The sequence below is a fragment of the Candoia aspera genome, chromosome 3 (assembly GCF_035149785.1).
Source record: "Candoia aspera isolate rCanAsp1 chromosome 3, rCanAsp1.hap2, whole genome shotgun sequence".
Lineage (NCBI taxonomy): Eukaryota > Metazoa > Chordata > Lepidosauria > Squamata > Boidae > Candoia > Candoia aspera.
Window position 1 is genome coordinate 65,514,787 of NC_086155.1, and position 23,638 is coordinate 65,538,424.

Sequence of the window (23,638 nt, forward strand, 5' to 3'; positions counted from 1 at the left end):
CATAAGACTATAGCCTAAATTGTAACCTTAAACACAGTTGCATCATGTTCAGCAACATCAAAAGTAACACAAGAGTGGAACAAAATCTGCATTATATTTTGCAGCAAATATGAATAGCTTTTAAGTTACTTAACAAATATTTATGTAATTTTACTGTAAATCCAAGTGAAGTGACGATGTTTGGAATTACACATTGTGCTAAGTCACACTACAGCTTGTTCATTTTTAGCATCAATAAATCGTGGTTAAACAAACCATGGCTGATTGTAAGGTGTGAATCAGGTCAATGAGAATTTCACCTCCCTAGATATGTATACTGAGATCTCATTTTTCAAAAAGCTATTCCTATTAATAAAACTTAAGAGAATAAACAAATTATTCTAACGGAAGAGTAAAAATCTGCAACAAAACCAGGACAGATTTATTAAAAAATACAACAAAGATATAATAATATACCAGATACATTATTATGGTGCAACTGACATCATTAAGGCAAAATCATTTGACAAGTTTCAGGATAAGCCTTCATAAAGCCTGAATTATACAGGAGCAACAGTTATTCAGTTAGCGTTACAATGACAATTGTGGGTTATATTTAAGAGATCAAGTGCTACCTTGTCTTTAAGGTCTTTCTCCTCAATATTTTGAACATATTTAATCATATTATGAATGACTGGATCCAACATGGGCTATAAAACAAAAGAATACTAATTTTGCATCTTAGAGACAAAAATATGCTTTGCAAGGTCTTCACACTAAAATGTTTCTATCCCTACATCCCTTTAGAAGAAGAGGAAATGTTCTCGCCTGGAATTTGGTACGGTGCAAACTGCAGCAAGTCAATAAAAATCTTAATCCTAACCTGTGAGTGTAAGTACTTCCCGTCCATATAAGAGACAGCCCATTCCACTTATACTACTTTTGGCTATCACTCATCATAAACATATCTACGTCAGTATTTGGACAAAGTACCCGAAATTAGCTGTATGCAGATCTGAATTTAACCCCACATAACTGTAATAATTCTATTACTATTAAAAAGAAGTCAAGATCCAAACCCTACTTGCAGCAAGTCATTATGTAGAGCTACCAATAAAAGCTACCCTATAGTAGTTCAAATGAAAGATAAGTTAGTTACCTGTACTACTGAAGAATTTAGATACTCGGCACAAACTCCCAAAGGCTGAACCAATGAAGAGACTGCCTAGAAGAAGAAATATTTAAAAACAAACAGAGAATACTTCCTCCATAAAAGCTTCACAGATTGGCATGTGATAAATATGTTAGAAAATGGCACCTCTAAAATGAACAAATGAATAACCAGGACCAATATAGTTTTGTCTGATAAAATAACAAATATAACTCACTGGTAATGCAACCATAGAATTTTATACTACCAAGTCAATAAAAAAATGAGAGTTGAATGTATAGTAAAAAACCCCACAGAAATTAGATTTGTTTTATCCAGTACTGGTATTACTTTATTTCTACAACAGAAAGTTCAGAAGCACTAGCTATTCTTTATTTTATTTTTATCCCACCTTTATTATTTTTTATGAATAACTCAAGATGGCGAACTAACTATAACAAACAACTGCAATTAACATAACCAAACAACACTTAACTTACCCCAAGTTCAATGTCTTCTGAATGAAGTTTAGACTGAATTGCAGAAAACCCTCCTAATTCTGCAAACTAAGCAAAATTCAAATTGGTAGAAAGTAGAAAAACAATAAATACAGACATGCCCAAATATATACACCAATTTAAATAACTTTTCAATCATGAAATAAATCAATAATCATTAAATAAATCAATAAATAAAAGACCAGTCTGAAATGTGTCATATAGGTAGAATACTGTAACATTTATTTCATGCTATTGTTCCTGGAAATAAAACAGTAGGGCTTCCTGGGTCATTTCAATAAGAGAGGGGAAAACTAAAACAACTCACACTGCATAAGAAATGAAAACCAATATAAGTTCTGCTTCACTATATGCCTTTCTTCCTGAAAGCCCTATTATCTCACTTGAAGTATCATATTAAGATATCTCAGATACCAAATACATTGTATAATATGATTTTTTGCACATAAAGGATCCAAGATGGCGACCGAGAGCAAACGCTGGTCTCTGCGTCAGGTGGGAGATGCTTTATATTAATAGCTTTTTAGCATCTGATCCCCCACACCCACACCCCGCTCTGATCCCCCTGCACCCACCTTGGATGGACTGGGGGGTGTAGAACCCCTGGAGTGGAGCGGATGGGAGTGGTAGCAGTGGACCGGGTGGCAAGGTGTGGCGAGCTCAGTTGGGCCCTAACAAAAGGGTGGGCCCCAAAGGACTGCGCCGGTGGTGCGGCGGCGGACCAAGCAGGCACTGTGACGGGCAGGGTGGCAGCGGACCGGGCCGGCGGCGCGGCAGCGGACCAGGCAGGGTAGCAGCAGACTGGGCCGGCAGTGCGGCAGAAGACTGGGCTGGCACTGCAATACTGCAACACTGCAGCGGCGGACTGGGCCAGCGGCGCAGTGGCAAACTGGATCAGCGACGCGGTGGCGGACCGGGCCAGCAGTGAACTGGGCCAACAGTGCAGTAGTGGACTCTGGGCTGCACCGGAGAAGAAGTGACCGGTTGTTGGCCTTGGGGTAGCAGGCCGTGTGGGTGAGGAGTGGGGAGTTTTAAAAAAAAAAAGTTACCCATCCCCCCCAACCACCCCTGAGGTGGCTGGAAGCTGTGAGGGCCCTCCAGAGTGAATGAGAGACTCTCCCCCAGGGTGAGAGACGAGAGAGGGAGTCTGGGGGTGTGTTTGTGTGAAAGGGCATTCACCCCGAGTGAGAGACAGGGGGTGGGTGAAGAATGAATGAGTGCCCCCTGTTGAGCAGTGAGAGAGTTCGAGGGGGGGCATAGTGAATGGAGGGGTGAGGGTTGGGCTCTGACGGTGCCAAGAGCGGAAGCTGGTGCGCCGGAGGGCCTACCATCACCCTGTGGGAGATTGACTGTGAGTAAGGATGTATCAATGGAAGGAGGGAGCCCTACTTAGAGCCAGAGACTCCCAAGGTCCAGGAGTGGGGGCTAATGGATCAGGAGTCACTGGGGGCAACATGGCGGGGCTCGGATGTTATGGCGGGAGCTTGAGGGCGGGCCATCTTCGGGGAAGATGCCCCCGGTGTTTGTTACCGGTGGCGTGTTCTGGTCCTCTGCGCTCAGACCCAGGCCCTGGACAGCAGATCCATAGAGGCCCTGGTTTCCGGCTGCTGCTTCTTAATGCCAGGTCAGTTAATAACAAGGCCCCCCTCATATGTGACTTGATCACTGAGGAGGGGGCAGACCTGGCATGTATTACCGAGACCTGGCTGGGCGCAGAAGGGGGGGTGCCCCTTTCGGAAATGTGCCCAGCTGGGTTTACGGTATGGCACCAGCCGAGATCCCAGGGCAGGGGAGGAGGGGTGGCTGTTGTCATCCGAGAGTCTCTTGTGGCCTTCAGGGGCCCTGCTCCACAAGTGGCTGGTTGTGAGACCCTGTTCTTCAAGTTGGGTTCCCGAGAAGAGTTGGGAGTGTTGCTACTGTACCAACCTCCCTGCTGTGTGGCAACCTCCCTGCCTGAGCTGCTTGAGGCTGTCTCGGGGCTGGCGGTGGAGTTCCCCAGGCTTATGGTTCTGGGGGACTTCAGTCTGCCATCCCTGGGGCGTGCCTCAGAGGCAGCTCGAGAGTTCATGGCTACCACGGCAGCCATGGGCCTGTCCCAGATAATTCGGGGCCCGACTCGAGACAGTGGTCACACCCCAGACTTGGTTTTCTTGTCGGAGCAGTGGCAATGTGATCTGAGGGGAGAGATAGATCTGTCCCCATTGTCATGGTCAGACCATACCCTGGTGGCCCTGAGATTCTCTTATGCCACCCCCCTCCGCAGGGAGGTAGGACCTATTCGATTGGTCCGCCCCCGGCGACTGATGGACCCGGTAGGGTTTCAGAGGGAGCTGGGGGTTATACCCGGTGATCTGCTGCATGGTCCAGCGGAGGCCCTAGCTGCAGCCTGGAATAGGGAGGCGGCTGGGGCCTTGGACAGGATTGCGCCTGTGCGGCCTCTCGTCTCATCGAACCTGGCACTCCCCGTGGTTTACGGAGGAGCTGAGGATGCTGAAGAGGGTTAAGAGACGCCTAGAGCACCGCTGGAGGAAGACGAAGACTGAATTTGACCGAACACAGGTAAAAGCCGCCATTAAGGCCTACCTTGTGGCGATAAAAGTGGCGAAATGTCAATATTTCTCCGCTCTTATTGCGTCTGCAGAATGCAGCCCGACGGCCCTGTTTAAGATCACTTGATCCCTTTTGGGGAAAGTGGGTTCAGCGACCCACCTACAGGGCCGTGCAGGGGAATTTGCTGAGCATCTGCAGGACAAAATTGCTCGGATCCGCTCCAAGTTGGACTCCAGGCATGAGGCGTGGTCTGGAGAGATACCAGGGAAACAGGCTTCCCCAGTTATCTGGGAGCAGTTTGATCCTGTTGGACCTGAGGAAGTGGTCAGGATCAGGACAGTAAATGCCACCACATGCCATCTAGACCCGTGTACCTCCTGGCTAGTAAAAGCAGGCCGGGAGGTCACATGTGGTTGGGTCCATGCAATGGTTAATGCATCCTTGGGAAAGGGGGTGTTTCCGGGGCCTTTTAAGAGGCGTTGGTATACCCCCTCCTCAAGAAGACATCGCTGGACCCTACTGTTCTGGACAATTTTTGTACAGTCTCCCACCTCCCCTTTTTGGGGAAGGTGGTTGAGAAAGTGGTGGCTTTGCAGCTCCAGAGGGTCCTGGAGGAAACGGATTATCTAGACCCCTTTCAGTCAGGTTTCAGGCCCGGTTATGGGACAGAAACGGCATTGGTCGCACTTATTGATGATCTCTGGCGGGAGCGGGATGGAGGCAGTGCATCCATCCTCGCTCTCCTTGATCTTTCAGCAGCTTTCGATACCATCGACCATGGTATCCTTTTGGGGCGGCTCAGGGAGTTGGGGGTGGGCGGCGTAGTCTTACGCTGGTTCACCTCCTTCCTCCAGGGCCAATCCCAGTCGGTGTTGATAGGGGAGGAGAGATCGGCCCCGCGGCCCCTTCTTTGTGGGGTGCCACAGGGATCAGTACTCTCCCCTCTCCTTTTTAACATCTACATGAAACCGCTGGGTGAGATCATCCGTCACCATGGGATGAGGTATCATCAGTATGCTGATGATACTCAATTGTATATCTCCATTCCGGGTGAAATAAGTGATGCCGTGACCACCCTCTCCCAGTGTCTGGGGGCTGTGGGGGCCTGGATGGGGAACAACAGGCTTCAACTGAACCCTGGTAAGACTGAGTGGCCGTGGGTTAATGGTTCTTCTGTATCCGGGACATTAACATCTCTGGTTCTGGATGGGGTTGCACTGCCCCAGACAGACCCGGTGCGTAACTTGGGGGTCCTCCTGGACTCATGGCTCCTGCTCGAAGAGCAGGTGGCAGCCGTGGCCAGGAGAGCCTTTGTGCAGCTACATGCTGTGCACCAGTTACACCCCTTCCTGGACCAGGAGGCCCTTCGAACAGTCACTGCCCTTGTTATCTCTCAGATAGACTATTGCAATGCGCTCTACATGGGGCTACCCTTGAAAAGTATCCGGAAGCTTCAGCTGGTCCAGAATGCAGCTGCGTGAGCTGTTTTTGGTGCCCCCAGAAGGGCACATGTAACACCACTGCTGCACAAGCTGCATTGGGTACCAGTTTGCTTCCGGGTCCAATTCAAGGTGTTGGTTATTACCTTTAAAGCTCTACATGGCATGGGACCAGGTTACCTGAGGGACCGCCTCTTCCCTATTACATCAACCCGTCCCACCCGATCGTGCAGAGAGGGCATGCTACAGACCCCGTCTGTAAAAGAATTTCATCTGGCGGGGTCCAAGAAGTGGGCCTTCTCCGCAGTAGCTCCTGCCCTGTGGAACATGCTGCCCCCGGAGGTGAGATTGGCCCCATCGCTCCTGGCCTTTCGGCGGAGTCTGAAGACCTGGTTCTGCCGCCTTGCTTGTGGTGGAGGGGAATAGAGTTACATGGGGATGGTTGTTATAGACCACTCCTCCCACACTTGGACTGTTTTAGATCTCTCATCGCTTGGATTTTTATTCTTTATTCTTATTTCTATTTATAGTATTTTTATAGTATTTTATTATTCTGATGGTTTTAACCATTTGTTGTAAACTGCCCAGGGGCCTCTGACAGGAGGAGATGAGTGAGGATAAATTAGATAAATAAATAAAATAACTAACTAACTATAAACCTCTTTCCACATATTCTGGATAAAAGTTTGAAGAACTTTCTACTTTCCCTATTCTTGTCTATATGCTCTCTGGGGCAAGAATCTTTTATTTTTTTAAAATCACTAAAGTTCCATACATATACAGATGATACAGAATAAGCAATGTTTTAATCTACTTACCCTATTCACTAAGTCCACTAGCCATCCATGTGGTTCCTATATGATTGAGAATAAATCTTAAAATATTGGAATTTTAATTGTGTTTGCTTTCTGATTCTAGATTACTTCATATATTGGTGATCACTGTAAATACAAAGCATGATTGCCTTACCTAGAATCATTTGAAAAAGGCACCTAAAGAGCTAAATGTTATCATTAGAACTATTCATTTCACAGCCTTTCTCAACATAAATCATGTGCTAGGGCAACATTTGACATTAGGTTTGCCACCTCAAAAATTACAATAGCTCACCATAAGCACCATGTTAAAAAAATATTACTCTTAAATAAGGAAACTCTGTTTGATTTTGAACAAATCCAAAGCTATAAAAATATCAAAAAGTTCCATCCTGGAAGCTTGATTTAATGACATTATAAGGCAAAGCAAACTATATCACTTTCTCAAAGGCACAACTCACATTAAAAAAAATATATGATAAAGGGATTGCATGGTTGCAGTACAATTGCCATTATTAAATATAACTTAGGGAGATACTTCATGAGCCTTGATTATAAGCAAGTTTGTTAAAAAATGTAATCTAGGAAAGACTGAAAAAAACCTTGTTGCATCCTTACAATACAAAAAGTTGCCATATATATTTCAGTTAATATACATATAATGCTGTCTGCTAAATAACCATACATTTCATGTTTACCTTCTGGAAAGCAGAAATAGGAGACACAGCATATAGATTCCCTTCCCCAAATATTTCTGTCCAGTTCCTTTGGCACATTTTCATTCGGTTTTTGAAATGGTACTCATTGTCAGGATTAAGAGCCTTAATAAAAGAGTATGATAAAAAAACAAAACCCCAGTCAACAGAGTGAATTAATGTTCAAGAGTGTTTTAATATCTCAAAGTTCATAATGTATTTTACAACAATTTAAGATCATTTCATTGTACTCTATTTGTATTGTTTTTATATGTTTAACTTTTTTTATACTAACACCTGGAATATGCTGTATACAGAAAAGTACTTTATATCAGCATAGATTTTTTTGTCCATATAAGTACTATTAGACAGCAATTCTACACATATATATTTTTTTCATTCTTTTTTTTTAATAAATTGAAGGGGTTAGAGACTAAGCATGGCACCTTAGGCCACTAAGCATGTGCTGTAACAAAGAACTTTGCTAGCCAAATAACTATGCTAATTCAATAAATAACAAACTGAACATTTATATTCTGCTATATATCTGCAGATTCTGAGATATATTATCGGCATGGTGAGTAAAAGATTGCCTCAGTGAACATGAAGTGTAAGAAAACTACCCCTCCACCTAACTTTGAAGCCCGGGGTGAACTATATTTATCCTGTTGGAAGGAAGGAAGGAAGGAAGGAAGGAAGGAAGGAAGGAAGGAAGGAAGGAAGGAAGGAAGGAAGGAAGGAAGGAAGGAAGGAAGGAAGGAAGGTGGTTTGAGAACACATCCCTGTGTCTTTCCAGCATAAGAAAGATAAATTAGAAGGAAAGACTCCTGTAGCTGTTGCTCAAGAGAGAAAGTATAGGGAAGGATAATCCTAAAAACATTATTTGGCAGAGAGAGCCTCCTCACAGAAATCATGAAGGTTTCCCTCTTACCTTTCTAACAAGAAAGTTATTTGTGCGTGCACGTGTGTATGTTTGTTCCTCAATAAAGACATTTGTCTCCATTTTGTTTTCAGGGCAGATGGATCACTTAACCAGTAGTTTTATGAAATCATGCATGACTAATCAAGAACTGCCAAATCTACATACTGATTAATCTTCAGGCAAGAATCAAGTCTTAAATTTTACTAGCAAACAGTATTTTAAAATAAAATTAATCCTTTCGTATTTTTAATATAAAGGAAAATATGCAGTCTTCTATTCTGGGGTAGCAACCCTTTTGTGCTGGGGGTTGCGTTTTTTTTTTTAAAATCAGCCTCGGGGGGCTTCAGGACATGGTGACATAATCGGGAAGACAATAATGAAAAACGCTAACCTTTTTGGGGTGGTGAGGACAGTTTGAGGATGAAAATGATGACCCTTACATTGCATAGAGTTAATTAAAAACAAACACCAAAAATAGCAAAGTAGCAAACCACTCAAAAATAATCCATTTTGCCACCAAATTTCTATAGCGTGATACAGTGGAAGAAGTGCTTTAGGACCCAAACTGGGGGCTGAAGGCTATATGTGGCTATGGTTTGCTTATTCTTGCTGTATGTAATTATGTGAATTAAATCCTGTTCATCTCAATAAAGTGTAAAAATGTATGTAGAACTTCCGTTAAGAAATTGAAGTTTTTTATCTAAGCAAATCTTACAACAGTATTGCAGAATAGGCATTATCATATTAGAAATTGGAAAACTGTATCTAAAAAATAGTAAGTACGTGCAGCACAAATCTGTCCTTTCTCAAGGCAGTAATAATTACCATCATAGCATAGAAGACTCAGAAGCAATAAATATTTATTAATGTATAGTGACACAATATTCTGTATCTATAATCCTATTCACTACAACTTGTAAGCAGTTACACTTACTTGAATACCAATTTAAAATATCCAATATACAGCATACCATGCTGTATTTTTAAATTCTGCAATTTGGTCTTGGACCATAAACAAACAAATAAATATCAATATATATATAGGAGAAAAGTCAGCGCACTGATTTGGACATCTTGCCAAGTAATCAATTATCCTGACTATAGTTTAGAAAGCAAACGACAACTTGAAAGTGTACCGTCCTTGATTTAGCTCAAGTCTACTGCGGTATGGAAATGGACAAGACAGAATTAGGGCTGTCAATTTAGAGATCATGGCATAGCAGTTATTGTAAGCCAAGGTAACAGGTTTAGCCACTTTAGTCCATTATTTCTGATTATAGCATTTGGGTTGATCAAATCTGTTAATTTAGACATCACATTAAACTACAGTTAAAAGCTTACTTTACCACAGTTTATATGATGTCTCACTTGGGCCCTTAATATAGAGCACTAATATTTCAGGCTGAGCAGCCTCAGGGAGATGTAGTATTTACAATACCATTGTAAGTACAGCCAGAAGTCCAACAGGAACAGGATCTTGTTTCACTCTCTCTGCAGCCAGATCTACTAATAACATCAACATGTTGTAGATTCCCTCATGAATTTCAGTACCCCATTTATGAACTGCACTTGATGTCAGCAGCTGTAAAGAAACACAGTCTACGTTAACAGAACATAATACAACAGGACTCTCTTCATATAATTGCCAGCAACTGAGCTCAATTTGAAGGAGATTTTACTACCCTTGACATTTAAATTACACTTTTTCGTTTTAAAAAGATCCATTTTTATTAATAGCATGTTAAGCGAAAACAAAATCTTTAATAAGTCCTCAAACTAGAGAAGACATGGATGTTTTTACCAAACACTGTTGCCAGAATGAAAGCAATTCAATTTTGACTAAGACACTGTCTCCAATTCTAGCTATAGCAATTCAAATTTCATTTTATCTTGCATCTACCTTTTTAAAAGCTTCAGGCATACATCTCTCCATAAATCTCCTGCAATTTTCATCAGAATCAGAAAGTCCTTATTTAAAAAAGAAGAAGAAGTTAGAATTCAAATTACTGACTGCGAAGTAAACATTTTAAGAATAAAAAATAGCTAAAGGTGTAATTTTTAATAAAGAAATATGGATGAAAAATACTTCTAGAAGACAGCAGAGTAGTAACACGGCTTTCTAAATTTTAACATATTTGGTGCTAGATGAGTTGCTGCAGATATATTCTGAATATATGTTGTTGCTCAATTCATATTAAGTGCTGAGATAGAAAATAAGGTAGTACAGGAAAGAGATTTAAAAGAGAACATAGACCAAAACACCCTAACTTTTGACTCTCTGTTATTTATTTAGTGTCAAATAAATGTTTGTATTATTTACTGTCAAACCCCAGAATAACGATATACCATATTTACTTTAAAAAAACCCACAAGATCATGATATACCATATTTACCTCAAAAACCGTAAGATAATGATATATCATATTTACCAAAATTTAAGATGATCCTCTAAAAGAAGAATAGACAGGGGGGAAAAAAAAACTACAAAACACAAACACACAGAACCCTGTACATGTCCAGCTTCTCCACCATGTCAACTGCAACTTAAGCTAAGACCCAATTTTGCATAGTTCTGTCCCTCCCAATGTATCTGTGCATATAATATACTGTTATATGCGTATAAATATAAACATATGCCTGTGTGTCTATCTACATATCTGCTAGACTCAAATGGCAAGTTTATGACAAAAAAAGCAAATTAGTAATGTCCGTAAAATAAGCTATCCACTTCTAAATAATTTCCCATCTGCATATACAAAAACATTATCCCTCTTCCTTACACATACACTCTGCATTTACAAATGGATATTACACACACACACACACACACCCTCCCTCCTTCCATCCACCAGAATAGTTAAAAAAGGAAGAAAAAAGCCAGAATGGATAGGGGGTAAGGGTAGCAATGGAAAGGCAAAGAAAAAGAAAAGTAAGAACAAAACTGAATGGAGATAGGACAAGAGGAAGAAGTAATAAGGCAAAGAAGGGGAAAAGAGAGAAAGAAAAAACCCTGTTGAAAAAAGGGTTAAAAGTTAATCTTTAGAATAATCTTCAAAGCTATCCACTATCCATTATTCTTCTACATCCAGTTGCACCTTTGCCTATTTACACTTCTTTCCCCCATCCCTCCAATTCAGATAAATATTATAGTAATTTCTGAATAAACTACATACAGCGCTCAGTATTCACCTTTCTCTGTGACAAAGTGAATACAAATACGCAAATACACACAAGTAAGTAAAATAGCTCTTTGAAATTTCAGTTCTGCAACATCACGTATCACCCAGGAACCACTAAATACATGTTAAATTTCAGAGGTACAGAACGTATGTTCCCATAACTTAGGTTTAGCAGTGGAACACAACTACTGATTTTTAAACAAAATATGGTTAATATGGTCACCCGGCATACACAAGAACTGTTCTTAAATGGCAACTCAATGCATATCTCCAGGTTCAATGATTTCCACAGCTTGTAAAATCATATCCCAGGGCTCATCTACGCACAGTCCTTTAGCTGTAATGCAATTTTGACAGCTGTATGATGACACATGCTGACATTTTTTCAGTTTCAGTTTCCCAAATACTATCCAAAGGAGAGATTAATGAACACATAAACAATGAAGTCTGGCTGAACAGCCCATACTTGCATCCCATTTCAAAAAGAAACAGTGATGCTGTCAGTTTTAAGAGCTAGGTTTTGTTCTTGATTTATAATTCAGAAGAGGAACCAACAAAGAATTCTAGTTGCTTCGTACTGCTAAGCAAACCATAGAGCCATACTGGTTGGTTTAGCCACTCCTGATAGTAGAGGAAGCCAGACAGAAGCATTTTCATGAACTCTATGCCTACTTGAGCCTGGATAAGCCAAATTCTCAAAAATTCAGGTTTATTGTTATATGTGAACACAGCCACTAACAGATTGATAAAGCTGTGTTGGATGTGAATATTTATTTGCATGTCACAGTCTAAGCCAGAAGGATGGGTTATATGGCAAATATGTTGCTTCATACCTACTAGGTCTATCCATAAACAGGTGTAGCTACTAAAGCACAACAGGGGGTTGGTTAGCCAATTTCAGCACAACAGGACTCTAATTCTGCCTAGAATATGGGTTCATTCTCTGATTTATTCCAAGCAGAAAAAGACAGAATTATATTTTTATACTTCATATTATGTTTGGTTACCCAAGAAATGGACAGGTCATCAACTACATTTTGCAAGTATGTTTATCATCGCACCAACTTTATGAACATTATATATGAACATCATATATGTTCTGCTGGCCTGCTGCATCTGTTTGACTGCCTTTCTTTATATCATGCTCAAATAACTAAAAAAAATAATGTTTAGTTACTTTATAATTTGAGAATTGGTCTTTCATAATTAAAAAAAACACACAGAAAAGCCCATGAAAAACCAATGCTGTACTCTTTATCCTCACAACCAGTATTAAATCATTACCTCTGGATATATACAAATAATTCCAAGAATGCAAAATATGCATCCATTGTTGCTAGCCAGTGTTTATGCCATATATTGTATAGTCTGCAATTACGTTTCAAGCATGTTTATGTCAAATATTACTATTCGTAAAAAAAACAGAAAATGTAGCTTTATTGCAGAATAAACTGGTTAATTCTAAAAAGCATTTTAACTAAAAATGTTTACATGTTAAAAAGATAACAACATAAAATGGCCAACACTATACAGAATATTATGCCTGTTTCTGCTCAAACAAAACGGATTATTTTATTTAAGATGTTAATACATTAAGGGAACACAAGAAATTAACAGGGATTTTTGTTGTTTTTTCCTTTTTATTATGTTCTTATAAATCTTGACACACTGAATTGTTTCAACAGAGTGATGTTTATATAATAGGATTAAAGATTATCAACATTCTATTATTTAGATAGTTTAGAGGAAGAGGAAAAAAGTATTCTATCAATATTAATTACAATTTAGGATGTCAATTTTAGAAGGATAAAATTATTTGCGTTTTTCATCCAAAGTTGAATATAACATTGCAAAAAGAACCACTATGACTCACCTCACAGTATTTGTCCTATAATGAGACTTTGATCTTAATGTTACTTAATATTAACGTATCATTTGTACTGTTACTTTGTGTGTGTGTGTATATATAAACATGTTAATAAAAGGAAAAAAGAGATGAAGAGATTTAACAAGAATTAAAATACCAAAAAAGTAGAAAAAAAGGAAAAGAAAAAAAGGAAATTAACAGTGATTTTAAAATATGAAAGATTATTTTATTTTTTACCAGCAATATAGCAAGTCAATACTTTTATTAGTATTAGTAGAAAATACATTATTTTAACGTTCTTTTAAAGAAAATGGTAACTTACCTAGCCTTACAAGATACGTTGATGCAATTAAACATTTGCCAAGAGATTCTTCCCGCTTATATGGTATGGACCAGTGATCTGTTAATACTCTGCTCTCTAATTCATAAAGATTTGTTGTAGGAAACTCTATGCCTTCTCCAGAGCAGTTTCCATTTTCATCATTCTTCTGTTGAGAAAAGAGCTATATGAGAATCTCCCTTTAGACATTCTAGCTAACAGAAGATACAAAAGGCAACATGTAAACTCTGTACTTGAAAAGTTGATATACTAATTACTACAAAGCTTTCATATAAGCAGGAATCTGAATTCACTTGTTCTGTCTTCCTGCTACTTCTATACCCAGCAAGAAAATGAAAATGCACCCCAAACTGGGAGGACTGCTATTGAATCTAGTATGTGCATACTGGTAAAGATGAAATATATATACATATACATATACAAATACATATACATATAAACATTATATCAGGTATGTTAGAAATTGCATATTGATTATATACATATTTTTTCCTCAGAATTTAAAAAAAAAATCTTAAAGAGAATATGAGGAACATTTATGCTGGTCTATGATTGTAATAAAGGTTTGATTTGATGAGGAACATTAATTCAATTAATTTAGAACACCTAAAGAGAACACTGATACTAGTAACTTATCGCAGTTATACTGATAATTTGTGAAACCAGACAATCATGTTTAACAAACCAGTAGCCAATTTTCTGTCAAGCAGTTTTACAAAAAAAAAAAAAATGCAAAAAGGGTTGTCCGTTCAGAGATCTGGTTACTACTTTCATGAGGTCTCACCACCTACCCTTTTATGTTCCTATCATGCAATTTCTTCTATGGCATCCCATTTTTGCTTTCAGGCTAGAATGGGCAATCAAGAAGTTACCATTAAGACATTGTAATGGATACAGATAGTCCTCAGTTAACAAAGGCAACTGGGACCAGAATTTCCATTGCTAAGTGACACAGTCATAAAGTGCGCTGTCATGTGACCGTGCCACTTAGTGGCGGCAGTACCAGTACTTCTGGTTGCCATTGTTAAGTGAATCCTGCAATGTCACACAGTCGCCATTTGTTACCTCTTGCTGGCTTCCCATTGACTTTTCTTGTGGGAAGCCAGCAATGAAGATTGCAAATGGTGATCACATGACCGTGGGACGCCTAACTGAACTGAGTACTGTATTATCTATTGGACTTGAACTTTATTTGCTGAAAAAATTAATTACATAGTTACCTATAACTAAAAGACAATATATTATAATTAACCTGCATAATTAATTTTTCCAATAAAGAATGAACTGAAAGAAGGGTTGACTGAATTTACTATGTAACCTTTAGCAAGGGTTTAAAGCTTTGTAGTAAAAAGTTGCTAATAAACAGCCTCAATTAATTTACAAATCATTTTATATAAAATACAAAATTCAAATTAGATGACACCTTCAGTAAGACTAACCAAAATGCCATATGAGTATGTGAGCTTTTCCTTCTTTCAGAACTAATTAGTTTAAGTGGAACATCCTTCCATACATGTTGTGCTGTGCCTCTCACAATCCATGCTGGCTGGAGCTAAAGTTAAAACTGTTTGGCATAGGACATACACAAAGCAATGGATGGGTAAAGAAGCAGAGGAATCCAACTATCAGGCCAGGTTTTCTAGCCACGAGTTTTATTGTTAGTCTCAAAATGGAGATCAAAGAATCAAAGGCATCTATTATTAGGATCTGCTGCAAATATAAGATTGGTCCTTACATTCTGGACCAGTAAAGTAAAGGCTGAGTCTCCAGTTCTGATTACATAAAGGGTGGCTATTTCTGTATCAGTTGCGGATATAAGTGTTCCAGACATATCAGTTACAAACAATAACAATTTGTTACAAAAACAAAACTACCTTACCTATTCCCAACTAATGTACCCTGTTTGAACTGCATATTTTTTTGCTTCTTTATTCTGCCAGTGTATGATTTGTCCAACTCATTAATTTCACCACCAAATTAATTATTCCCCATATATTTAAATAACAAACTACGAACATCTTAAGACTTGATTTTACAGGAACCTACTGGGTCTCTTCCCCCCAAAACACGATTTGTTTAATTTTTTTACTCTTGCTCAATGAAAGAGCAAAACTGGTTATTCAAACTGCTTCTTAGAACTCATATATGGAGATTATTATTACTTTTGCCAATACAGGTAGTCCTCTCTCCATGACCATTTGTTTAGCGACTGTCCAGAGTTATGATGGCACTGAAAAAAAGAAAACAACTTGCGACCGTTCCTTGCACTTACAACCATCACAGCATTCCCACAGTCACATGATTGCAATTCAGGCGCTTGACAACCGTCACACATTTATGACAGCTACAGTGTCCTGCAGTCATGTGATTGCCATTTTCAACCTTCCCAGCTGGCTTCAGATAAGCAAAATCAACAGAGAACTGCATGATTTGCTTAATGACCAGGTGATTCGATTAATGACTGCAGTGTTTTGCTTAATGACCATTGCAAAAATGGTCGTAAAATCAGATCTGGATTTGCTTAATGACCGCATCACTTAGTGATCTAAATGCCAGTCCAAAGTGTGGTCATTAAGCGAGGACTACCTGTAATGAATTTGAGATCCCTGGGTCTAAAACCATCCAATACTGCTCAAAGCAGTGAAGATTAGGAAGTCCTCCATCATGTGCAGGATTGGAGACAAGTACTTGCCACTGTGCCTAAGATTCATTCTTTTAAAAAGGTGCCAACCATATACAAAGTGGTGCCAAATATGGGTTTAACAAGAGAATAATAAAACTCCAACAGATACATGAGTATCTGAAAAAGACCAAAAATGTGACTCACTGCACACTGGCTGGCCACTGAACAGGCTATTTTCAATCACTGTGTACTCATATAAGTTTCAAAACCTGTGACTGCTAGTCACAGGTTTTCCTTCCCACTGCCAGGTCACCATCTCATTTATGGCTTTTGCACTTTTTGCTAATGGTTCCTGTTTCTAAAATACGCGTTAAGAACTGTAGAACAGGAAACTAGGAAAGCATAACAAGGAAATGACAGAGGGAATATTAAGTAATACAATATTCATATTGCATTACAGTAGTAAGAGAACACTTCGTGATTAGAGAATTGCATCCAAAAGCACCCACAGGGCAATATGAGAAGCACAGATAAGGACAGAAGCATATTAAGATGCAGCAAAAATCTAAACTGTTTTTTTTCCTCAAAAGATAACAAGGGGGGCACAATTATTTCTAATGTCAATTTGTGACTTACCAAAGTAGGTCTTGCTCTACTTTTCTGTATATTGTGGTTTATCTAAGGTAATGGATACAAGCAGAGCACATTTCTATTGTGCTTCATGTTTACATAATAGACAAGCTGCTAGACAATATGCTTCTTGTAGTCAAATCTAGGGCTGTACACACTTTGAAAATGATTCATTAAAAGAAGTATTAGATCTCACACAACCAAAGCATCCCTCTAGTATTCATTAAAGGAGTCTGCACAAGTCTGAAAACAAAAGTCATATTTTAAACTTTTAAAGCAAAGCCTGAATAAAGGTGGGCTGCTTTAATACACAGCAAAGAAGTGCTGTGCTCATGTGAGGTCTGAAATACTTATTTTAATTCATTTTTGAAGTGGGCACAGTCCTATTGAATGCAATTATATATCAGCTGTATGTAGGATATTATAGCTATAACAGCATTTCTGTAGGAAGTTTTTTTTTTAATGCAAAAAGCTGTAATTTGGGGTTTCTCTAAATTACTGTTAAATAATTGGGACCTCCTTGAGCAAAACAACACTGTTTGCAGTGAAATGGTTGTCAGCTAAAGAACAGTTGCTAAATAAAATACAGAAGGCTCTTCCTCCATTTATTTTGTAGTTCCAAATGGCAGGGAAGATCCAAGTCATAATGGTCAAGTTTGTGTAAATGGAGCCAACTGACTAATTATAATATTTAAAACACACAATAAACATTTTGAAATTTATGGATATATTGAAGAGAAGCGCACGCTGATTAACACTAACATGTATATGCATTTTAGTTATGATGTTTCCTTGTTTATAATCTGGAACGTAGTTTTTTTTACAATCCAACATTAATAAAGAGTGGTTTAAAAAAAATCTGGATACAGTGCGTAAGGAATAACTGCATGAATAAAACAAGTGACAAGAGATATGACATTTAAAATGATCTGAAGCCAAAAGTGGAACATACTTTTCTCAAACCTTGTCTCTCCCCAAGCTTTTGGTAAAAATAAGAATTTTCAAATAAAATCTGTAACATAAAGTTCCTCCCAATTTTCTAAGAGAATACCAGTCTTAATCCATAACTTAAAATGTTTTTTTTTTCCTGGAATTAATTTTTAATACTGACAATTTTATGTAGCTCTATTCTTTGGCATTTGACTTCCTTATTAAGCATCTGTCTCTGAATAGAATTTCTCACTGGAAGATGACCAGAAATGTGTCTACTGAACATTATCTAAGATACTTCCTACCCAGCTGAGCTGTTGTTTGTTTCCTACGTAAATAGTTTTCCACTATAATTAATGATAAACATTGCTATCACATCAAGTGTTAATTTTTATTAGATCTTATTTCAAAAAACAAAAAATAATTTTATTTGGGATTTGAAAATCCTTTAAACTGAAAGATAGTGACATTGGTAAATAAGCTATTAAAAATGGCATAAAGGGCAAATATTTTCTTTCTGTGCATCATTTCTTAACATTGCACTGACAAAATTACTTGTACTCCCTCAGAGGCTTGGGAAAAGGTTATACAGGTATAGTTCAAAAATACCTCCTGTTTCAAAAATTAGAAATACTGAGAGCTAGAACACTACGATTAAACTCTACAAAACTGGGAGTCAAATATCACTTCAAAATATATTTATACAATATACAATTTATACAATATAAATGTATTTTAGTTTGTATTTTTATATTGTTTAAGTTTCCTTTCTAAAATTAGATTGTTTTGTTACAAAAATAAATATAATAAAATTTTAAAACAAAATAAAACTTATACAATATAAACTAGCATCGGACTGCATATGGATGCTATACTAAGTGATTTCCCCAGAGTTAATGCTCTAATGATTCCCAATCTTTCCCTGGAATTTTAAAGCTTTCCTTTTGAAGATCGACGTAATACAAGCATGATAAATCCAAAGTTATATACCAAAATTCTACCAAACTGAAAAGAGTTTAGGACAAGAAACCTTAAGTTAATACATCTTCAAATTATTTGCATTTGCCATTAGCATGTAATATAAGAAAAAATAAACTGAATTCATCAGAAAGTCGTAATAAGTGCTCTGTATGGGAAATACTTCAAAATACATATTCTGAATTATTTTTATATCTGTTTTTAGGCTTAAGAGATAATACACGCAGAGAGTATACATGGTTTGATCAATAAATACATGACAGAGCAAGAAGAAAATACAGCATCAGTATTATTACAAACCAGGTAAAACAATAAAAACTGAACTCTAAAAAGTCTGGGCAAATAAAAAACAATTCATTTAGAGGCCAAAAATGTTCTCAGGCTATGTGTGAAAATACCGGAAGCTAATATAATGCTAAACGAACAGCAGCTACTAATTTCTAACAGTATATAACTTTCATCGCACTAGAGACACTTTTGTGGAAGTCAAATTTGGTTATAGCATGCGTCCTAAGGTCTCTATTGGCATGAAGACCTCTCAAGTTATTAATACAAACAAACAATTGGGACATTCAAACAAAAAGTATTTTCCTTGCTTAAAAAGGCCAGTGGGCCTTCTGATATATTACAGGGCTATGGAGATCTATGCTAAAAGTAGAAAACTGTCTTCTCTTTTTCTTAGGGCCAGATATCTGCTCAGAAAAACAAATAGCATCAAGATTTCGTTTAGAGCAAGATAAAGTTTTATACAGATTAGCCAACTTCTTTCCCAGCCGTCCGTCACTTCCATCATTTGTCGAAAGAATGTTGGATGATCCAGTCACTCACTTAGAATGAGAGGACATTATACCCAATAATTGAAAAGGAGCCAAATGAGCATAGCAGACCCACAATCATGCATGAGGCATATCGTAGATACACAATTTCGTAAGACTGCTTAAATCCAGAAGTGGAGGCAATTACTGAGTTTCTGCCAAGAAAGCTTATGTTGCTTTCCCCTCCCTCCCTCCCTTCCTTCCCCACTCCAATCTACCAGGTTAGTGTGTACAACTCTCCATTACACAGCTGGGTTAAAAATCACACAGTAAATTAAAAACAACAGCTGGAAATATTCCTATGGAACTAGAAGTCATAAGTAAAAACATTATCAATAACAAAGGAACCCAATCTCCCAACAATTTCAGCAAACCAGCCTCGCTGGCTTGTTGGAATAACCAGGTTTTTATCAGCTCCCTAACAGCCAGAAGAGAAGAGGCTGATTACACATTAAGGAAAGTGCTATTGTAAGCCACCCAGAGACATTAAGGAGTTGGGTGGCCTCAAAACTGAAATAAATAGTCCAGAGGAGCAGGCTGGCAACTGAAAAGACATCTTAAGTTGCCCCTGAAGGTGATAAATCTCTAATCAAGGGGACATGTATTAAGCCTGCCATACTGAATCTTATTAGGTAAGAACATGTTACAGGGAGAAGATAGTCCCACAGATACCTAGGCCCAGAACCATGAAGAGCTTTAAAGTTGACACCAACACCTTGAATTACACCTGGAAATCAAGTGGCAACCAGTGTAGCTCTCAGAGTAGAGATGTTATGTGGATACCTTGAGGTGCACCCATAACTACCCAAGTCATTGCATTCTGGACTAGCTACAACGTATAAATGCTTTTCAAGGGCAGCCCAGGTACAACACATTGCAATAGTCCAATCCAGAGGTGACTAGGGCATGAGTGAGACTGAGTAATACATGCCATTCCAGGAGAGGTTGCAACTGGTATATAAGATGAAACTGTGCAAAGACCCTCTTGGCCATAGCTGCCACCTGCTCCTCAAGCAGGAGCTGTGAATCCAAGAAGGCCCCAAAATTGTAAACCAACTCCACTTTGGGGGATGTAACCCCATATAGAGTTAACAATGGAATCATACTGGAAATGGCCAGCCTTTGAACCCACAGGCACACCATCTTGTTGGAACGGAGTTTCTATCATCCAGACCTGCACAGCTTCTGGGTGCCTGGACAGAACTTTGACAGCATCAGTTATTCAGCCAAGGGTTTAGATGTACAGATGAGTATCATCAGTGTACTAATGGAAAAAGTCCATAAATTGTTTTTAAAATACTTTCAAATCTTTCACAGAAATATTAGAATGCTTGACTTCTGGTGGGGACATGGTGGGCTGAACAGTTGTGCCCGCAGGCTCAGAGGGCAGAACTGACAACGTGGCAGTTTTTTTGGACTCAGGCAGGTTTTTCCTGAAGCCCAGAAGTATTTTTCTGGAAAAAGGAAAACACCTGGAATCACCCCATCTGTCCTGGATGGCAGCTTGCAGCCAGAAGATCACAAATAGCATTCGTGCTCAACTTGTAAGAGCTAGCCAGGAGGCTGGGACATCACCATTTTCCAAGCCTTAAAGGGACACTAAGATCCCCATTTCTAAATCACCCAATTTATATTTCTTTTAAGTACACGTACCCTAAAAGAGGCTTTCTACACCAAGGAGAAGCAGGTTTTCTTGGTGCTTATTGTTATTTTTGGGATCAATTTTTTAAAAAATTCTTTTTGTTTTGGACTTTGTTTTCCATCCAAATATTAAGGAGGATTGAGCATAAATAATTGTCTCCTTGTTATTATTTTTGTACTAAATTTGAAGATATTAGCATTTTCCTACATGATGAATCAGCTGTTTTGAACTTGTAGTTTTCTGCTTCTACTTTCCCTGGGGAACTGTCTGCATATCTCACTTTCATTTGTGTAAACACATTTCGGAATTCTTTCATAACTTCAACTTTTGCACATGGAGGATTTTAAACAGACTTTCTCTGACTTCCAACAAGATTTTAAACAGATTCTTTCTGATTCCTACCAAGTTTTTATGCACGGCATTCAGGACATTGTGGAAAATATGAGGCCTAAAATGTGTCATCTGGTTGGGGATATTGTGGATGAAACTGAGGAATTTAACAGTGACAGAAATGTCTCTTCTAAGAGTGAGATCAGGACTTCTGTTGAAATGCTGGATGAAGATCAGATAGTTGAGCTGGTGAAATTAAAGGGAGAGACTGAGTTGCAAGCCATAAGTGAACTTGATCTTCTGATGGAACACCATGGAAAAGAAGGGGTTATTGTGTGTGGGAAGTATCCTGAAGAGAAGTCAGAGTTTTTGAGGGGGGCAGTTGGGCTGTTCAGTTTTTTTAAGAAAAAAGTTCTGTGCGCATTGTGGAGATATGTAAATGCTCTGGTTTATTTTGAAGTAGAATAAGGGTTTAAGAATATTCATCTGGATTGCTTTTAGGGTTTGGCTGACTTCATTTATCTTTAACGATTTGGATTAAGATTATTAAGGTATAATAAAAAAATAATGTCTGGTTTTGGGTTTAATATGATTAAGATAAAACTGTTGTATTATCAAGTATAATGGCAGACAATTTATGTTTTTAGTTTGATTTTTATTCTAGTAGACAGGAATGTACAGAATAGTAGTAGGAAATAAATAAATAAATGTTATCTTTGTGGGGGAGGGGTTGATTAGGAGGGGTGTGTGTGTATATGTGTGTGTGTGTGTGTATATATTCATTCTTTTAATACAAGGGGAAGGAGCAACTGTATGTAGTGATTTTTATAATGTGCTAATGGAAGGATTTATAGAAATAATGCGATTTTGGTTTAATATAGAGTAAGGGATTGATTGGGACGCGGTGGCGCTGCGGGTTAAACCGCTGCGCTGCTGAGCTTGCCGATCGGAAGGTCGGCGGTTCGAATCCGCGCAATGGGGTGAGCTCCCGTTGCTAGTCCCAGCTCCTGCTCACCTAGCAGTTTGAAAACATGCAAATGTGAGTAGATCAATAGGTACCGCTTCGGCGGGAAGGTAACGGCGTTCCATGTCGTCATGCCGGCCACATGACCACGGACGGGTCTACGGACAACGCCGGCTCTAACGGCTTAGAAACAGAGATGAGCACCGCCCCATAAAGTCGGACACGACTTGACTTTACGTCAAGGGAAACCTTTACCTAAGGGATTGATTATGGAAAATTGGTGTATATCCTTGCTGTTAAAAGTTGGAAGTCACCTCTTTTTGTTATTAAAAAAAATTATCTTGTGTTACCACACTTTTTCAGTTTTTTCTTTTTTTCTTTGTAGTTTTTTGTTTTTCTGTAGCTTTTATCTTTGCTTGAAACTTAATAAAATTCTTATTAAAAAAATATTAGAATGATTATTCAAATATGCATCTAACAGCACTTAACAAGATATTTATTTTCAATAATCCTGATACAGGAAAAACAGAAAAATCCTTGTATGTTCTGTCCTAGCAATGAGGTACAACCTGTGTTTGCATGACATACTGTAAAGATTGCCTATTCTAAAACACCATCAGACTCATGAGCAGGATCACAAAGATATCTGATTTATTAAAGAATAGTATGCAGGATCACAAAGAAAGCTGAGAATGAAAAAAGCGCGCCAAATGCAAACTAAAAACCCTTGGTACGAATGGGATCCCTCCCCCTGTAGAATCTTCCCAAGCTCACGATCCCAGGTGCTCCTAACGGCTTCTGATGGTCCGCGGGAAAAGTCCTTGAGCAGAGCACATAACCCAAACACATTCCATTGAAATGAACATAGATACAGAGCTTGGCACAAGGTTTCACAGCAGCTCCCTCCCAAACAGAAACGTGCGTCAGCACCATGGCATGTGAAATGTTACGATGTACAGTGCACATTGAAACAGTGAACATGACACATACTTACTTATAGTTCATCATGATTTAGTCAACCCAATTATTTTCTGCATTGCATGACAGATTGAATCATATTATAACCATTTGAACTAAGTTCACACAATACACTGGGATAAAATACGCCCCAGCTAAAATGTGATTCAGTATTCTATGCAAATACAATTTGGAAATACTCAGTGAAGAAAGAAAAGTCACCAGTTTATAGTAGGGCTAATCCTTTGAGCAGCAGACTACAGGTAGATCTCGCTTAATGACTGGTCACTTAACAACCATTCATATGAAAGCCT

The 23,638-nt window shown here is 38.6% G+C and overlaps 1 protein-coding gene across 1 annotated transcript in view; it reads right to left on the reverse strand.

The window, feature by feature from the left end:
* USP24 (ubiquitin specific peptidase 24) overlaps positions 1-23,638 on the reverse strand; it is a 96,991-nt gene that overhangs the window by 64,860 nt on the left and 8,493 nt on the right. Inside the window, exons 2-9 of the mRNA XM_063298007.1 lie at positions 13,438-13,603; positions 9,969-10,036; positions 9,507-9,650; positions 7,150-7,272; positions 6,455-6,490; positions 1,630-1,695; positions 1,139-1,204; positions 615-689 (exon numbers count right to left, since the gene is read on the reverse strand). Coding sequence (XP_063154077.1) covers positions 615-689; positions 1,139-1,204; positions 1,630-1,695; positions 6,455-6,490; positions 7,150-7,272; positions 9,507-9,650; positions 9,969-10,036; positions 13,438-13,603 — 744 coding nt within the window. The remainder of the gene's footprint in view (positions 1-614; positions 690-1,138; positions 1,205-1,629; positions 1,696-6,454; positions 6,491-7,149; positions 7,273-9,506; positions 9,651-9,968; positions 10,037-13,437; positions 13,604-23,638) is intronic.